Raw genomic sequence first — 17,699 nt, forward strand, 5'->3', positions numbered from 1 at the left:
GATAATAAAGCAATTTTCAGGTCACTTATACCCACAGAATGTACATCATGCAATTTCCTGTACAATTATAGTATTATGCCAGGTAAACTAACCCATTTACACCTCTTGGAATTGTTTCCCTGTGCATTAACACTTTACAGAAAGGTATTTTATTTTAGCATTGCAGTTCTGGTGCACTATTCAGCAATATTTAAACAAGCTGTTGATGTCCATTTTTCCAACAAAGTGCACTTTATGAAAAAAGATGCTCTAACAAGACCTTATTAAAATTAGTGATCTAAGTATTAAAGGACAAAGATCACATGTGCTATTGGCTTTAAATACCATAATGTTCCATGCCTGGACTTGATAGCTGAGCCTGGAACTAGATGATTAGGTGAAAAATACATTAGATGAACTATTTCCTTGTTAGGCAGTGTTGGGCCCAAGCACAGACACTGATATCTGTGACGACACTCACATCCACAGCCATCGTCTCACTAAAGAATTTTTTTTTTTTTTTTACAAACACTAACATTTTGACCAGTATCAGAATAATAATTTTGCTAGAACTGCTCATTTACTAGTTTGCATCTGCACATGGAATAAAACTCAGTGGTCAGCTATGCCTCTTGGCTGGCACACACTGACCTTGACAGGCATTCCTAAAACCTCATGCTGACACCAGGTTGACTCCTGCTGGAAAGCCGTGATGTTGAATCCAGGTGTGTTTGCTACACAGATTTAGCACAGTCTCCACAGCATCTGTGGGCACAGTGCTGCCCATAGATTTTGGAGTATTCCAATCTAAATGGTACTTACAAATACTAAATTTCACGACTTTGTAACTTTATAACCCTATTAGTAAAAAACTTTTACTTTTTGCATAACCTAAACACTAAAAAGAATTAAGCATATCCTGTTTATTGGATAAAATAACTCCCAAGAAAAATGCACACATTATAAATTAATCAAGTTTTTAACTTCTTTTGGTGTATCCAACATACCTAAACAAAAAGTAAAGCCATTCTCCATCCTCATAACAGAAAATATTTCTTTATGCCTTGAATTTTAATTCTGGAATTAACTCAAGATGATGATAAATTTAACCTTTTTTGATAATAGCTAAAAGTGGGATGTTTTAATTGTCTCCCCCATCCAATAAAAATTAAAAGAAAAGAAACATTTTTCACTTATCATTCTACATGATGCCCAAAGTAAACAATGATAAAAGTTAGTAAGTGGGGAGTTGCTTGTTGTTTTTACAACATAGGAGCCCTGTACTTCTGAATCACTAAGCAGCTGGAGTCTGGTTTAATTACTTAACATCAATCAAGATGTAAACCAGCACTTGGAGACCAAGGAATGCAACGTTCATCTGCAACACAAAAGAAATAGCTCAGGTATCTTAGCTTCTGCCTAGATGGTTTGTACACCAGAATAAGTCAACACATTACTTTTATACCATGTCAGTATCATAAAATAGCCAAACAGTAATTTTGCACCTGCACTTGAGTACATCAGTGACAATTTGCAGCAAGGGAGAAAAGAGCATGAGAGTATTATTTCATGCAGGTTTGCAACCTCTAACACAGAAGGTATTTGTCCAGTACTGACTTCTGCCAAATAGCAGCACCAGTATATGACAGCACTCCCCTCTTCAATAAAAAAAAAAAAAATAGATAGAAAGTTAACATAATAAAAAGAGGAAATGTGAAATTGCAAACTCTAGGTTCCTGCCTGATTTTTTTTCATCTTGTTAATTCTTTGATACAATCCTTTGATTGTGATTTTGCTCATATTAAGAACAGAGCACAGTAATGCTGCAGCTTGATGGAGCACTACAGCCTTGTACAGGATCAAAGGGAATCTAATTATCCCTTCTGGTCTTCAGAGCTATAGACATAAACTGCACACTCTATCTAATCTATGAAAAAAGCAACCACCCACCACAGTACACAAGAACTTCTCCCTGAGATAAAAGAGGCAAATAACCACATGGGACAGATGTTTGCCACACCACTCATTGCACTGTCAGAAGCTGCTCAGTTACTACAGCGTCGAGGGTGAAATAAGACACCATGAAGAACTGCCCAAGTCTTCAGAACATCTCAGGTTAATCCACAGATAAAAATAAATATTGTAAACAACTGCCTGTGCTACGAAGACACAGTCAGTCCACTTTGGCCAGCTCTGCCGTGGACATTGCATGCAGAACACAGGAACACTGTGTGTGCTGGGATCCCACCTATTCGATATCATACGAACACGAACAGTCCCCAGCTCAAAGGGCTTCCAGGTGAGGCACAGGATGGCAGAACACACATATCCAGATGCAACAGCACCTGGTAATGTCACATTTGTCTCAGCACAGCAGTAGCTATGGTACTTTCCAGGCGCAGGGAACAGTTTATAGGGATTTTTAACCCAGGCAGCTGGACAAAGAAATACACCACATCCAAGCTATTAGCTCGTGGCTACAGTGGATATGCCATAGCTAATTTTGGCAGTGCCCCTAGACAGCATCAATATTCATAAGCCAGAAATAAAGTTCTTGTAAACCATGACAAACACACTAAAATATCCATTTGCCTTTCAACATTTAAGAGAGAAGTGTGCTACTGCAGCTACCCCAGCTCTTAAGTTGCAGACAAGCTCTGCAGCCCTCTACAACTGGGACTAACAGCAGACTAGTAATTTCTCACATCAGAGATGCTTTGAGTCCTCTCTGATGACTATACTTCATTCATCACTGCTCATGCAAGGGGTTAGCCATTTTTAGGACAGGAGTGCCACAGCTCTTTTGCTCTCCCATACACCCAGCAACAAGAAATCAGAATGCGATGATGACACTGAAATCATTAGAGTGGCTTGATTTACAATGATTCTGGAGTCTTTGGCTGAAAAAGGAACTTTTCTGACTTCTTGTTAAACCAGATTTAGGGACACTTCATATCCTTAAGTGTCTCCCTGCAGCTGAATAGATGAAACAATCAGATTCCTGATACATCCAGAGTTCTAGGGTCAATTTCTATGGCCAAGTTTATTGTAAATTTATAACAAAACCAGAGGATTTAATAATGCTATTCCATGCCAAAGGGAATAACTGAGGGAAACAGTCCTTTCCTTTTCAGTAAACAATTAAATCAGCAGACTGTAAGCAGAATTCCTAAGGGAGCTTGATGGCACACTGAAATATGCTGAATGAAAGAGGATGCTGCCCAGTGTACAGCAAGCACTGAAGCCTTTCCTGTTGCAAGTCAAGTAAATGACTGGAATAATGGCACGTGACAGTAACCAGCAATGACTGAACATTAAGCTCTGGTCTTAACTCAAGCATGTTCTTACATAGCTGCTATCACTGCTGTTGTTCTAACGTGCCCTGTCATTAATGATAAAATGGATCGCATGGAAGTCATGGTTTAAGTGTTGTTAACAGCATTTCAGAGGGAAAATTCTTGTGACAGCAGAAGTCAGCTCTTCCATCTGGCCCATTTGAGAGCAAAACTGAAATATTTGCTCAGACTTCAGAGGATCATTTTGGTATAGAAGATAAAAGCAGGACTCTTTTACAGTATGAGCTAGCAAATCAAAGCAAATAGGGATTCCACTCACTGATAATCCAAAAGAAAAGAGACAGTTATAAGACAAATATAGCACTGTTTGTTCTAGGCAATGTGCTTGTATCTCTTGCCAACAAACTATATACTGGTAATTAAAACATAGAACACTTTGTAAAAATATAAAAGTAAAGACAAAGGAAACATAATTTCCTACAAAAGCCAGTGGTAACTGCAGCACCATGGACACTGCACTCAGTGTTTACCAGCACACTTTATTTCAAATATTTCAAAGTGATCAAAAGCATCCATTTCAACCATTCAGAAACATCCAGCTGTTATCATGTCCTCTCGATCTGGAAATTATTAAAAAGCCCTTAATATGTTCGCTTAATTATTACATCTATTACACTGTTTAACAAGGGTTTATTTTTAAAAACACCTCCACCACTGGAGTCTCCCTCTTACTCCTAATACAATCTCTAAAAGGCTCTGTTCCACATTCAAGATGTTGATGGAGAGAGTAGTGAAAATGAAGCTGATGTCATGACACAGAATTTTTTCAGTATGGAAATACACTTAATAATAACAAAAGGAACTGCTTTTCGCTTTTAATGCAAAGCTTTTCTTCAAGCATAAGCTCACTGTATAAAATCTAAGAGCACATCAGTATGTCACTGCAGGAAAGCAATTATTCTACATGTATATAGACAAACTCAATGCTTAACTAATTAAATGCATTTTCATCACCCCCGTTATGAGGTACATGAAACAGCTGGGGAAGAGTCATTAAGACATCAGGAATTATTGTTATTTTGCTACAGACAGTAACAGGATCACAAGTATGCCATGTTAGCTGGTGCTTACACCCAGAAATACATGCAGTCAGCTAGGTCCATACTAATGCTGAAATTAAGCAATTACACAAACAGAGGGCTAGAGCCTCTTGGTAACTGAGGCTCAGCCACAAGTAGCATTGATTTTCCACTGCTTTAAAATGCAAATAAAACAAAAGAGCCAACACAGTGAAACAGGGAACAGGAGACAATCTGGGAACACACAGATTAGGGAGAAATAAACCAGTGAGAAGTCCAGAGGAAAGGGGTGGTATTGCTGCAGTCCAGTTTTCTATTTCACTTTTAGAACACAACAGACCACAGAAAGCATTAAACTGAAGGGCCAAGTTCTATCACAAACAACACACTGCATACTGTATTCTTTAAACTGTTACAGATCATTTTATAGGTTGTCCTGTTTGAACATCAGGCCTTTATGTCCTTTAATTATTGTTTTTGTTTCCTCAAAGGGGTGCTGATAGTGGTTAACTGATACAGTAATCTTTCTTAATGAAAGATTTCCCATTAGCAATTCCACAGAAGTAGGGCTACATTAAATACAACATTTATTTCCAAACAGATTTTAAATAGAGTCAGACATATGTCCACAAAAAAACCCTCACAGCTGCATTTTTGTTATTGGACACAGAACCAGTCCTATTAAACTAAGTGAGAATATGCACCTACATTTACCAAAAGAGAACAAATTTTTCCATCAACAAGCAGGGCTCTGAGACTTTAGGCCTAGAAGCCTTAAGCCCTTTATCACAAGGGTTGAAAGTTGTCATTTACTTTCCAGGACAAGTGAGGTAAAAGAACAGCCTCATTGGTTTTTAAACTGCAAGGATGCCAAGTGTTTGCTTTTCAGTACCACAGCAGGTACCCCACTCTTCTGACATATTTGTACTGTCAAAAGGAAGTATTTCTCATACTGTCAACTAAAAGCCACTTTCTAGTTGCATGTCTCAACTGTGTAAAATTTACTCGTGTATTCATAACTTCCAAAAATTAGTGTTTATTCTGGAGTCACCTTTCTGTGATTAATGGATAAGTTAATGCACATGCTGCAATAAATATATAACTGGCCAGGAAATAGTTCCATGAATCCCAAATCCATGCATCCTCAGGTCAAGTGTTTTCCATAATGCTTCCAATTCTGAAAATGTCTTCATGTTTCTGTTTCTCTGATAGAGTATGTATTGCTTTTAAGACCTGAAACTAGATATATTCACACTTAATTTGACTTGTCTATACTATAGCTGGGGTTATAATTTTGTTAAGTACTTGGGTTTAGACTTTGCATGGTTGTTTACTTCCTCATCAAGAAATCTGGAGTGATCATATTTTTTATATGTGATGGCTTTAAGGAAATAAAATGCTTCACAACTGGGCACATCAGAACAAAATAATTCATCTTAGGTTTTCTCAGGCACACCATAACTTTCAAGCCTGAATTAAAAACACATATAGACATGGACCTGAAATGAGCAGCCACTTATTAAACAGAAAGTTATGTGGCTTTGCACACAGAGCTGTATCTGAAGTGCAATCCTAAATTTGATCCTAAATTCTATGCCCACGTGTGTAACAGGCAAGTCCCAGTAACATCTGTAACTAGCTCATAAATATTTGTTCCCTAGGACTTTGAAATGAAGCATTTGTCTAAATAACTCAGGGAAATGTACTGGTCTTCAGCATCCAGGAATATCAATAATCCAACTGACATCACAAAACACAGTATTTCCACTAACTTTTTGCCAAACCCTTTTATCTATAGGCTGATCTGACACTGTTTAAGGCCTTTTAATTAACTGCATACAAAGTAAATGCACTTCCATGTGAACAGTTCTCAGGATGTACATTTGGGTACCCATATTTCAAAGACACACATTTAAATTAATATTTTATCCAGCTTTACATTTAATCCAATTTACTCAGTTTTGAATCTAAACCCAAAGTCTTAAAAGAACGAATGAATTCCATTTTCTTCCACCCTAGCTGAGACTCAGTTCAAGCCACAGGGGACACTTTGTACCATCCCATCACTCATGACTTAGAGCAATCCAGGGAAATTTCAACAGGGTTACAACCAAAAATTAAGAGAGTAAAAGAGAACTATGTAAGTTAATAAAAGCTTAGAGTGTTCATTTGGTAAAGGTCTTCATCTGAAACACACTACTTATATTCTAAGGTCTCCCACAAATAGTTAATAGAAAAAAAAAATCTCAGTTGCTACACAAATTGGGCTAAAAGATAATAGAGTGACTTGTGAAATGTATCAATAACAAATAACTAAATAATTCCCAAACCCAGAAAGAATAATGGAAACTCTTAGCACCCAAGCTTGTTAAAAAAAAACAAAAACAAAAACAAACAAAAAAACCTTGCAATGTTGAGGCAAAATAAAGTTTTTTTTAAAAAGCTACATAGAGAAAACATCTAGATCTGGTTTTGTTGCTCCATTGTTCTTTTCTAAGGCTTGAGGAAATTCATTACTTCCTCCTCCTGCTTGTTCCACTAAGAAATCTTCCAGAATACAAGTCTCCTAAATCCTCTGCCTACAGAAATACGTACACGTTTGTGAACCAGATGAAAATGTAAATACCTTTGTTTGGGAAGAGGGAAGATGCCACCCAAACTTTATTTTTTTTTTCCTTCAATAAATGCCCTTTCAAAATGGCTCTAAAAAGAATGTTTGTGCTTCTCTGCAAATTATATTTATAGGAGGAAGGCCTGGAAATTGGCAGCAGGCATTTCTGCATGTTTTATACCTCAGAAATACAAGCATGCCAAGAATTTTTATCTGTGGTTTCACTGCAGAAATCCTCAGGCTTTTAGAGATTAAATTGTTTCATTCCTCTGCTAGAGGATATACTGGCACACATCTACTATGGCAAATAACAAACATTTTTCAGGATTTTGAATTAAACAATGACAGAAGATTTGTTTTTAAAGGCATTTAAAGAAAAATCTGCTGCAACTTTCCATTTTTTTTAGAATAACCTGAGAACCTGAAGATAACATTTTAGCATAAAAGACAAGTGGAAAACCTTCTTTCAGAAGGCAAAATACCAAAAAATAAAACCAAAAACAAACTCACAAACCTTCAGGCCTATTTCAGGTAATTTTTTTAATATACAATAAAGCAATAATAATGATCAAACAGAACTTTTCTTCCAATGTAGAACATAAGTTGACCATTAGAGAAGGTGCTGCTGAAATGAGGAGACCAAGTAGCATTTAAAATTTGCACTTTACAGCTATTCCACTGGAAAATGTTGGAGGGAGTGATAGAACTCTCACCAGGCAAGTACTCCCACACACTGTCTCCACGTAAAAATCTTGAGGCTATCAGCCACCAGCTGCCCAGAGATGTGAGCTAAAAACTAAAGCCTTGTGTCCCAGCCAAGTGAACTTGCCTTTAGGTCAGCACAAAGATTTACTGGCACTCAAACAGGATACAGCAACCTCAAGGTGAAAAGCGTTTGACGCAAATATCTGAGATATTTGAGCCCTATCAGCTCCTCCCACCTGAACTGCCTTCTCTAGTCTAAGTCAACAAATGCACAGTTCAGCAGCCTGGACTTACTGTGAGATGTGAGTTATTGGGGTCAGCAGTGTCTCACCCTCCAGGTCAAGCTCATCGGCGAAGCTGCTGGTCCTGATGAAGGGTCCTGTGTTCACGTCTAGAAACGCCGGGCTCTTTTTGACTGGGAAAAAAACATGCAGATAGCAGTTCAAGCAATAGCATTTGGCTGCTGCTCATCTGGACCCCTGCAATACTGTATATTTTAAAAGAATTTGAAAACAAAAGTTGCTACCAAAGTTGCACGTACTGCAGACTTCACGAACAGCAAAATTTTAACTCTTCTTCTGCCCAAAGCATTTCAACTTCTGGTGAAGATTTAAAACCAGTACGTTGTTCTTTTTTTTCGTTCGTGCTCCTGATACACTAGAATGTTCAGAATCTATATGACAGAGAGCTCCATGCATTATTAAATTTCTTGTACTGTAACAATTCCGTTGTGAATGGACCACTGCTCTACAGCAATAGTACATGAGTGCAACTCAGTGACGAGAACAGTTCCTTTTTAAATCATCTCTGCTTCATGCTTTAGTTCATAATAACAGATTCTGAGGTGTAATTGCTGTCACCAAGATCAAGAAACAAGCCCCAGCTCTAAACAGGAGCCCAGGCATTTTCCTGGTGAGCAGTTAGCTCCTGTCAGACACTGTCTGACACAGTTTGATGGTTCCCTCTCACACTAAGGCACGAGGCCACCTCATCCTTGGGCTCAGACACAGGACAGGTGGCAAGATCTCCAGTTCATCCAAGATGAGGTCCTTTCTGGGAAGGCTGATTCACAAAACTTCTGATATTGAAAGTTTTACTAGCAAAGTTACTTGCATATCATCACTTTCATGAATCCAAGGAATTAGGGAGTGTTACAGTTTTAATTTTTAAACTCAGGCTCTGAAGTTCTGTCAGATACTAACTTTCAGTGTTTTTCTCCAACACGAACCTAAAATTTGTTAGAGAAGCCACAACATTTGCATATAAATAAAACCACTGGTGTGATTTACATGATTGTAAATAAATTTACAGAAAATAAAACTTGGTAACATTCCATATAAACCACAGGTAATTGTGACAACTCCATAGAAACCTTTGTCTGTCCAACCAGCAGGAATATTCAATAAAGTAATTATAATGTAGCAATTTATGAAAACTCCACTATATTATATACTTTATAACATAGCAGTAAATAACGCCCTGCCAGAATGCCTCACAAAACCCAAAGGAATACAGCAGAAATAGATTAAATATACTACTTAAATGTAGATGATATTTTGAGAGTAGAAGTGGGGATACCAGGAAACAATTATTTTCTTTTAATGCAACCATTTTACTCATGTAATTAGGTATTTTCATATGGCAGAAATGGATTTGAATTTAAAAAAAAAATCGTAAGAAAAAGTAGTATTTCATCATTAAGCACATGGCTGTCCAAAACTACAAAAGGAAAGTCTCTGTAGTCCAGAAGTTGTAACAGGAAAGGATGACCTCTGAAATTACCATTTTAAATAAATAGATAGATAGAGAAATAGATAAATAAGACAACTGCTAGGAGATACATTTCTTACAAACAGAAGTCACTTGAAGCACTTAAAAATATTAAAAAAATGAAAATTTTGTAGTAAGCTTTAGCAGGCAATAGCTTATATTTTTGGTTTTAGTATCATACTAATATTATAGTATCATACTATTAGTCACTTTGCTGTAGCCATCATTTAGAAGAGTGGCTGTGAAACAAGCAAAGAAATTCCAGATAGAGATGTGCAGTGAAATGTCTTTCAAACAGACTTCTTTGGGCTTTCACTAAATTAATTTTCACTGTTTTCATTTCAACAAGACATAAATGAAACTTTCCCAATTTCTAGCAAATAAGGACTCCCATATGTTTTTGTTTTCCTGATGGCAAGTGATAAAAACTGCTGAACCTAAAGCCATGCAAAGTGTTTGCTGAACACTCACTAAATTGTGCTCATGAGAGACACAGTTCACACCATACACAAGTGGATCTGCAGAAACAGAGATTCTTGGATCAGTCACAGCTATTGCTTTTCAGTGTCGTGGGAGGGGAGAGGAGGACTGGCACAACGAAAAAAGAACCAGAAGTCAAGACTGGGCCTCAGCCTATTTGAAAGAACTCTTACCTGAGCACACAGAGATGAGGAGCTGATTAGTATGAGGCAAAAATGGTATCTCCTTCCCTCTGTTTTAGAAATTTCTGAGATCATCATAACTAAGAAAAGAGCATGGCCTTAATGAGAGCTTCTCTGCCTCAAAGTGCCTTGAAACAGGGCTCAAGCAGAACACCAGGGAGCTCGTTTTTTAACTTAAAAAAATAAATTCATAGCCATTAAACTTTGGCCAAGTCTTTCTTACAAAGCAGTGTTAAAAAAATATTTAAAAAAGACACAACATTTCTAAATATGAAGGCTAAAGAGAAAAAGAAGAGAAAGCTTGAGATATTAATTTTCAATGTATAATAATGAGTGAAAAGAAACAGGAAACAGGTATATCAAGAAATGTTTGCTATCATTCAGGGGATCCTCAGCTTATTTTCTCTATTTTTTATGGGTAGCAGCACAACTATGGTAACAGGCACAACTATTCAACTGATAATGCTGACCAAGTACTACTTTGAAATGGTACAAAATACCCTCCCCACAAAATGAGAACCCCTGCTTTAAAACGGAAGTTCTGAACTTTCTGGAAACACTCAGGGTTGGGTGGGGCTCAACTTCTGGGGTTGAAGACGTCCCTGCTCATTGCAGGATTAGAAGCTTTTAAAGGTCCTTTCCAAAACAAACCATTCTACAATTCCATGATTTTTCAATCAAGGATTATAAAGACAATAACAAGAAATTGCTGATTTTTTTCTATATTACCAAGACAACAATTTGATATACAATATAACATTTATGTAGATGTTTTTCTGATAGTGGACTACTTGGCTAGAAGGACAGAAAATAGTTACACTTCCTCTTTTGTAAGCACAGAAAAAAAAAATTTAAACACTTTAAAGTATTCTTTTAATGGAAAAATCTGAGTTTTAATTATTGCATTTAGAAAACACCTCTGGTACTTCTGCAGAAAATCTCTTTTTATTTAAACATTTGCAATTTACAACCTGAACAACTTCCAAACTCAAAATTTTACCAAAGCACCTATGCTCTTTTTTGAAACCAGCTCTATCATTTTTTTGTGTCACAGCAGACAGCTCCAGACAGAGCATTGCAAAGATTTAGTAATTAACAAAGGTGATGAAACATGATGGAACAATGAAATGTTACGAGCTTTACCTGGAGAGGAAGGAGCGCTGGAAGACTGCTGGTCTGCGGAAAAGGATGGCCAGGAGCGCTGACAATCTGAGTCAGAGTGAAGATGCACATGAAACAGAGATAGGAGAGGAGAAAAAAAAAACCCAAAAGAAAAATAAAAAATAAAAAAAAAGAGAAAGAAGCTCCAGACAGACAGCTGAGGAGATGCAGACATACCTAAAATTTAGTATGTTCTACCTAACACAAAATTAATAATACTGTGGAAAACGGTTTGTATGAAACTGTACTAGAGTGCATTCCGTGCTGGCAGAATGTTCAGTCACCACTGGGGAGGCATCATTGCATCTCCAAGCCCATTCTTCATGGCAGTGTCAATGGCTGCAAGACTTTCCTCCCTACAGGCCAGTCTCTGTTTGCCCCTTTCCTCCACACTTTCCCTAGGTGTCTAAGCTCCCATGGGTCACACTTCTCTTGCTCTCGTTCACACTGTTCACAGAGCAGCTCTCTCCTGGTCAGATTCCAGTGCTTTCAGGTGGACAGGGCAGCTCTGACACCCAAGTTTGAAGCTTCCAAACACACCCCATAAAACGTTTTTGAAGCTGCCCACTTCGATCATTTAAACCAAGTGCCTGCCTCAAGCTGAATTTCTTGGGGAAACGTTTCAGGCAAGCAAGAGGAGTCAGTGATAAGAAAGAGTCTCAGCAAAACACAGTCTTTACATTATGTTTAGTTCTTTTGAATAGCATTATGCTATTAATAACTATTTCGTTAAGAACTGCCTGTGAATTCACACATTTGCACAGTGATATTTTTCAGAAGTGGTGCCTTACTTTTATGCAATGAGAAAAACTCATAAAATAAAAATGTATTGGAGTAAAAAAATCAGGAAAATACCCTCATTTTGCAAGTGTTCTCTCAGTGCCATGCACATGTCCTGGTTCCAGCCAGGACAGGGTTAATTTTTACAGTAGCCAGGATAGGCCATGGCTCCTGGGTTTTTGCTGATGATGCCAGGAGAAAGGAAGGAATGAGAAAAAGCTGGAAATCTCTGGTTGCACAAGGATACTGGCAGGGTAGCCAGATAAGGGATCCAGGAGTGTGAAGACTGAAATATAAATGGGCAGCCCAAAAATTTACTGAATGTGAGAAAGCAGCATATGGATACATTACTAGAGCCTTTCTGAAGGCCAAATTAAAGTTGAATGAGTATCCTTTATCTTTGTACTTTCTAGTTTCCTGCTTCTGAGCTTTTGACTTGGCAGCTCCGGTTTTCTGTGTAGGTCATCTTTTACACAGCATGTAAAACAACCCTCTCTCCTCTTTCTTTGAGCTGCTGTGAGAACAGTGTTAGGTAACCTCTCAGGTCCACCGAGCTCAGGCTGCCTGGCTGGGAAATAGAAACTACATCTATGATGGCTGGTAAAGCTCCTCTGATATTTCCCCAAGATGAAGGAATTTCTTGTTCACATAAAACAGGTGATTTGTTTGGTGGCTCTTGCTGCTCTCCTGATCTTGTTCCACCACGTCCATCCCCAACAGAGGTGCACCTCTTGGAGTTGTGGAAACTGGGAAAATCAAGGATTGATCAGGGGGAGTCAAGGAGATTCAGTTTGGGTTTGTTGTTTTAACACTTTAATTACACCTGTGTTTCATGTGGGTTCAGGGTGAAACTGAACCTTGCATTTTCAGTCAATTTAATCTGAGCCTGAGCATCCTTACACTTGATCACTGGAAAGAAGCCTCTGTTGTCTGTAGTGGCTTCAGAGCAGAAAACTTACAGGTGGCTCATAGCACTCTCACTAAATCACAGAGGTCTTTTGCCCAGACCTAACTCTAATCCTACAGTCTTTGGGGAACAGTCAATTGTTAAGAAAGTGCCTAAGCAAGCACATTAGAAACATCACAAGACTGCATGGCTGCTTGAGTGATCACAGAATCCAGACAAACAGTAAAATAAATTATTTAATTTATGGGTCCCCATCTGTTCACAAGTATCTACAGCACATTTTTACAGGAACAGATGCATGTACTTTAGAATGCTCAACACTGGGGGGCCAAATCTGAAAGCTTTCTTCCATCTTAATGTAGTTATTTAGAAATTAATCTGCATCATATTCTTAGATAACCACTGGATGAATTAAAATTTATTAATAAGAAAATTTTATTTTTCTATTGGTTATATACACATGAGAGATTTTCCTCAAGTATAAAAAACCATTAGAGGTCATCTACTTATATAAATGAGTGCTCACTTTCCTCTTTGTAATGAGACTGGGTGCAATGTGATTACAAGTGTGAGAATGTGCATTTTTTGTCTGCCTAGATCTCCTTGGATGCAAAAGACTTCTTAGAAATTATATGGCACTAGACACACACAAAAAGCACAGCAAACATTACACTGTCATAAGCTGGCATGCCATACATAGAATTACTTTCCTCAACTTACCAAGCAATTTTAACATTCCTGTTTGTCCTGTATACTTGTAACAGTTTAGAGAGCAGAACACAGATAAAAAAGAAAAAAGATAAGTGTCAGAAGAAATTAGAGAAAATCCTTTTCTTGAGAGCTATAGAGCTGATTTTTGAAAAGCAGTAGTAGGCTGCAGTCAAATTGTATTGTCCTTAATCAGCTTATTAATTTAGTGATGAAAGGTGGGACTTTACAACTCTAAGTATTTGTTCTGTCATTCAATTGTTTTGAAGAAATGTGTCTGTACTCAAATTCTGAGACACAAACTAAGCTCAGTACTTGTCCACCTTTTATCAGCTATGTCATTTCTACCACCAGATGCAATTTGCAACCATTCCTCAGCAGAGGCCAATAAAGAGTGGAAGAGCATGAATGATGCACAACAACACAACACAAGCACACCAGAAAAGCCCAAAGAAGGTGAAACTTTCTGCTTGAATTAAAATATGCCCAATTCCAGCCCATGTTGCTGTCTTATTTTAAAGCCCATTAAATTTATTCATGTCAGCCAAATTTTTGAAGAGAAAAAACAGAAGTACTTAAAGTATCTATAATCAATAAAACACAACTTAAAAATTAAACTTTGCTCTTGTTGCCAAAATTTGAGCAATACACATTAAAAACTTCCAATAAAAGTACATTTGTAAGAACGCCACATTGTAAATTCAGAGTTATATGGGAAGTTCATTACAGCAAAAGCAAATATAAATAAGCTATTAATCATAAGGTGATTATCAATGTCCTGTCTTCTTTTTCCTCATACTGTACCATTTTGTACAGTGACATTTAATATAGATGGATCCACATTTACCTTAAGTACTTCTGCTTTCAAAACTTGATTCACAGCCTACTCCGCTGAGCAGATGGCATGAGCACATGATGGTTTCATGTAGCAGACTAAGTTTGGTGCAGCCAAGGCACACCAATCCTTTTTGGTCTACATACAAGCACAATAGTAACACATCCTGGGTAAATCACACATGGAAAAGCTGACAGCTAATCCCTGTAATTTCAATCAGTTGCAGAACTGGGGAATGTATGCACCAGCCTAAGAGTCTCTAGCTCTTCCAGAAGGCAGAAATGAGAAACAATTTAGTTTGTCTGCAGTGAAGCACGCTCATTAAAGCAATGGTTAAACCTTACCCAGACAAGCCAGCAACCCAAGGCAAAAAGCAAAGTATTCTCGCTTCAGAATGACAAGAGCTTGTTCTGTCCTTCTCTCCTACAGACACTAGAAAGGACCTGTGTGCAAATCTAATCATAGAACTCATCACAGTTACCGGCATTTTATAATGGAGTTTCTTACCAGAATTTTCAAATGGTTCAAAACTGAATTCAGATTTCCTGTCCTCTGTCACGTGCTCGTAAGTGATGTGCGGTATAGCCAGCATCCTATCTGGAGAAGAAGGCCCATTGTCCTTGTCTAACTTAAATTTCTTCTTTTTAACCTAAAAAACCCATATAAAATAAATTACTCAAACCAAGTCACATTGAGTTGTCTCTTCAGTGCTGTCTTCAATAATAATGCAGTCCCCAATGAGCTATAACGAATTAAAAGAGTGCCTGACCAATTATATTTTCACGATCCTACACTGTGTTTCTCATTATATTGCCCCTCCATCCTGCCAAAACTGGCTAATCATTAGATTTCTGCACATTGTCATTTCCAAATCCCTTGCCTGCAGTTAAAAAAAAAAAAAAAAAATCTGCTAGTTATAGAAGCTTATATAAATCAAACTATTCTAGAATATCTTTACCATTTTATGGATACAATAAATCACACCTTCAGCACAAAGCCAATGGATATATTGCTACTGAACTCAGATGAACCTTGGAGATACAAGGGAAGATTTTTGCACAACATCCTCTCCTGGCGTACTACATACTCTAAAGGTTCTGACAAAGGGGATTTTTTGCTGTATTTTAAACAAAGAAATTCTGAACTTAAGGAATCCTTTGGTACGACAATATTACTGTATCTAGGCACAAGATGGCTTTATCAAGAAAACTTTGAAAATCCCAAAAACAACAGCTGAGAGAAGTAGCAGTTTTGTTGGTTTTAATTTGTTTGGTTTTTGGTTTTTTAACCAATTAAAAGTTACTATTTTGGAAGTGGTGATTTTTTTATTTTTTCCTTTTTTTTTATAGTTTTCCAAACAACAACGGTAAATAACTGACTGATGTGCCTGAGTTAGGTCATTATTACTCTTTTCCAAACCCCTAGATCCATTTAAAAAGTCAAGCTTGGGGAAATGAAGCAGATCAACTTATAGTTTATAATGTTTGTATACTGAAACTGTCGAAACTGAAATGTAATTAAAAATGCAAAACCAAGTAACAATCCGTAAAACAAGCACAAAACATCATCTCTAGATAGTAAAAAAGCTCAATCTAATTAAAAATTTTTAAATTACTATAATGGGAAACATTAGTTACTGATACCATCACCGATTTCTTTGGTTTTGGACTGGGTGACAGCAAATGGTAATTCCGGGCAGGTTTCCGAATGTATATTTTCCATGTAGAAGAGTCTGGGTTTTCTGCAGCATAGCATCTCCATGCAGTCTGGAACAAATGTTTCAAGCAACAGAATAATTAATCAATCAGATTAGTAGCTCACTGTACAGCACAGTAATTTCTAAGTAGTATGTCAGTCATTCTTTATTAAATCGTATTCTTGAATTTGCCCTCTGGAAACATAAACTTAGCAGGGTTTAGAACTCTTATTTAGTAAATAGAAACCACATAGTTAGAACTGGGAAACCATACAGAAAGATCAGTCTTTTCAAGTGCAACTTTTGTTCTCGGTAGCAACAAACAAATAATGAAAGAGAACTCTAGACTGGACTCAAAAAAAGGTTCAAATGTCATGTTCTGCCCCTGTTTTCTACCTGACTTTTAGCATTTTGCCTATTGTATCTTGTGTTACAGGCTCCTACTCAGAAAAAGACAAAAATTATTCTTTTATGCCTCACAAAAATACTATCAGAGATTAAAAAAAGTAATTGTGTTGAGGTCAGTAGGACTATATTCATATGAAGAAATGAAATTGAGAGCACAATAGAACGGTACCAGTGGTTAACCAGGAGCCAAAACCCAAACCCAATCCTCCCTCTTGCCAACCACCAGTGATTAAAGTCCCATGTTCTAAGACAAAAGGGAGGAAAAGCAGAGCTAGGAAACAAGACCAACAAGAAACAAAGCATTCTCTCTTAACTGTGTAAATATATCAGAATTAATTAATAACGAGTGTCCAAATTAAAAAGGCAGATCCTCACTTACTACATGAAGAAAGGACACATTTATACACAAAGAGAATCTAAAGCAGGGAAGGCCAGAAAACCCTAGATGAAAGAAACAAAGCAAGGCTGAGTGAGAGAGGAAAACAGACAGCAGTTGGAAAGTAAAGGATCAGACAATCACCATATAAATCCCTCCATGATTAACAGAATAGTGGAAGAAACAAATGGCCTCTAAAAGAAACCAAGAAGGAGCACAGGGAAAGAAAATCACTCATCTGAGCCATTCTCTTGTCTTGTACCTATTTTGTAAACATCTTGGTTTAAGAACAATCTTTTTATCAATTATTTGTAGAGCACTTACTATACTGGGATTTCAGAAGCCTGAGACTACTCATTGTCTATCCTCCACTCCTCCTCATCATTTCAGGTGGAGACAAGCACAGCATTCTGGACATGCAGTCTCAGGCTTCCCAATAATTTGGTGTTCATTTCCCAACAGAATCAGTGGGAACACTAAAAACATCCATTCTTTACAAAACCATACCATATGAGTCTCAAGATTTTTACCTAATCTCTGGCTATAACCAGGGTCTTTTTCACATTAACTCTGGGACTGTTTCGTTTCAAGCATAAACTTTACAGTTAGCTACTGTTTCCATAAAGATCCTGACCTGGAAATCCACATTCACTCATGAAGCTAGAGAAGTAAGTCAAACAAGAATGCAAAAATGATATGGTGTACATCAAGGTTCCTTTTAAATTT

At 37.3% G+C, this 17,699-nt stretch overlaps 1 protein-coding gene across 4 annotated transcripts in view; it reads right to left on the reverse strand.

The window, feature by feature from the left end:
* KCNQ1 (potassium voltage-gated channel subfamily Q member 1) overlaps positions 1-17,699 on the reverse strand; it is a 337,731-nt gene that overhangs the window by 226,241 nt on the left and 93,791 nt on the right. The window contains exons 9-13 of one of the 4 annotated variants that reach the window (XM_069016938.1): positions 16,143-16,259; positions 15,001-15,142; positions 13,671-13,697; positions 11,246-11,311; positions 7,965-8,085 (exon numbers count right to left, since the gene is read on the reverse strand). In XM_069016938.1, the coding sequence (XP_068873039.1) occupies positions 7,965-8,085; positions 11,246-11,311; positions 13,671-13,697; positions 15,001-15,142; positions 16,143-16,259 (473 nt within the window). Of the gene's footprint in view, positions 1-7,964; positions 8,086-11,245; positions 11,312-13,670; positions 13,698-15,000; positions 15,143-16,136; positions 16,260-17,699 lie in introns of all 4 variants that reach the window. The other 3 variants (XM_069016937.1, XM_069016939.1, XM_069016940.1) reach the window with 3 other exon arrangements.

The sequence above is a fragment of the Aphelocoma coerulescens genome, chromosome 5 (genome assembly GCF_041296385.1).
Source record: "Aphelocoma coerulescens isolate FSJ_1873_10779 chromosome 5, UR_Acoe_1.0, whole genome shotgun sequence".
Lineage (NCBI taxonomy): Eukaryota > Metazoa > Chordata > Aves > Passeriformes > Corvidae > Aphelocoma > Aphelocoma coerulescens.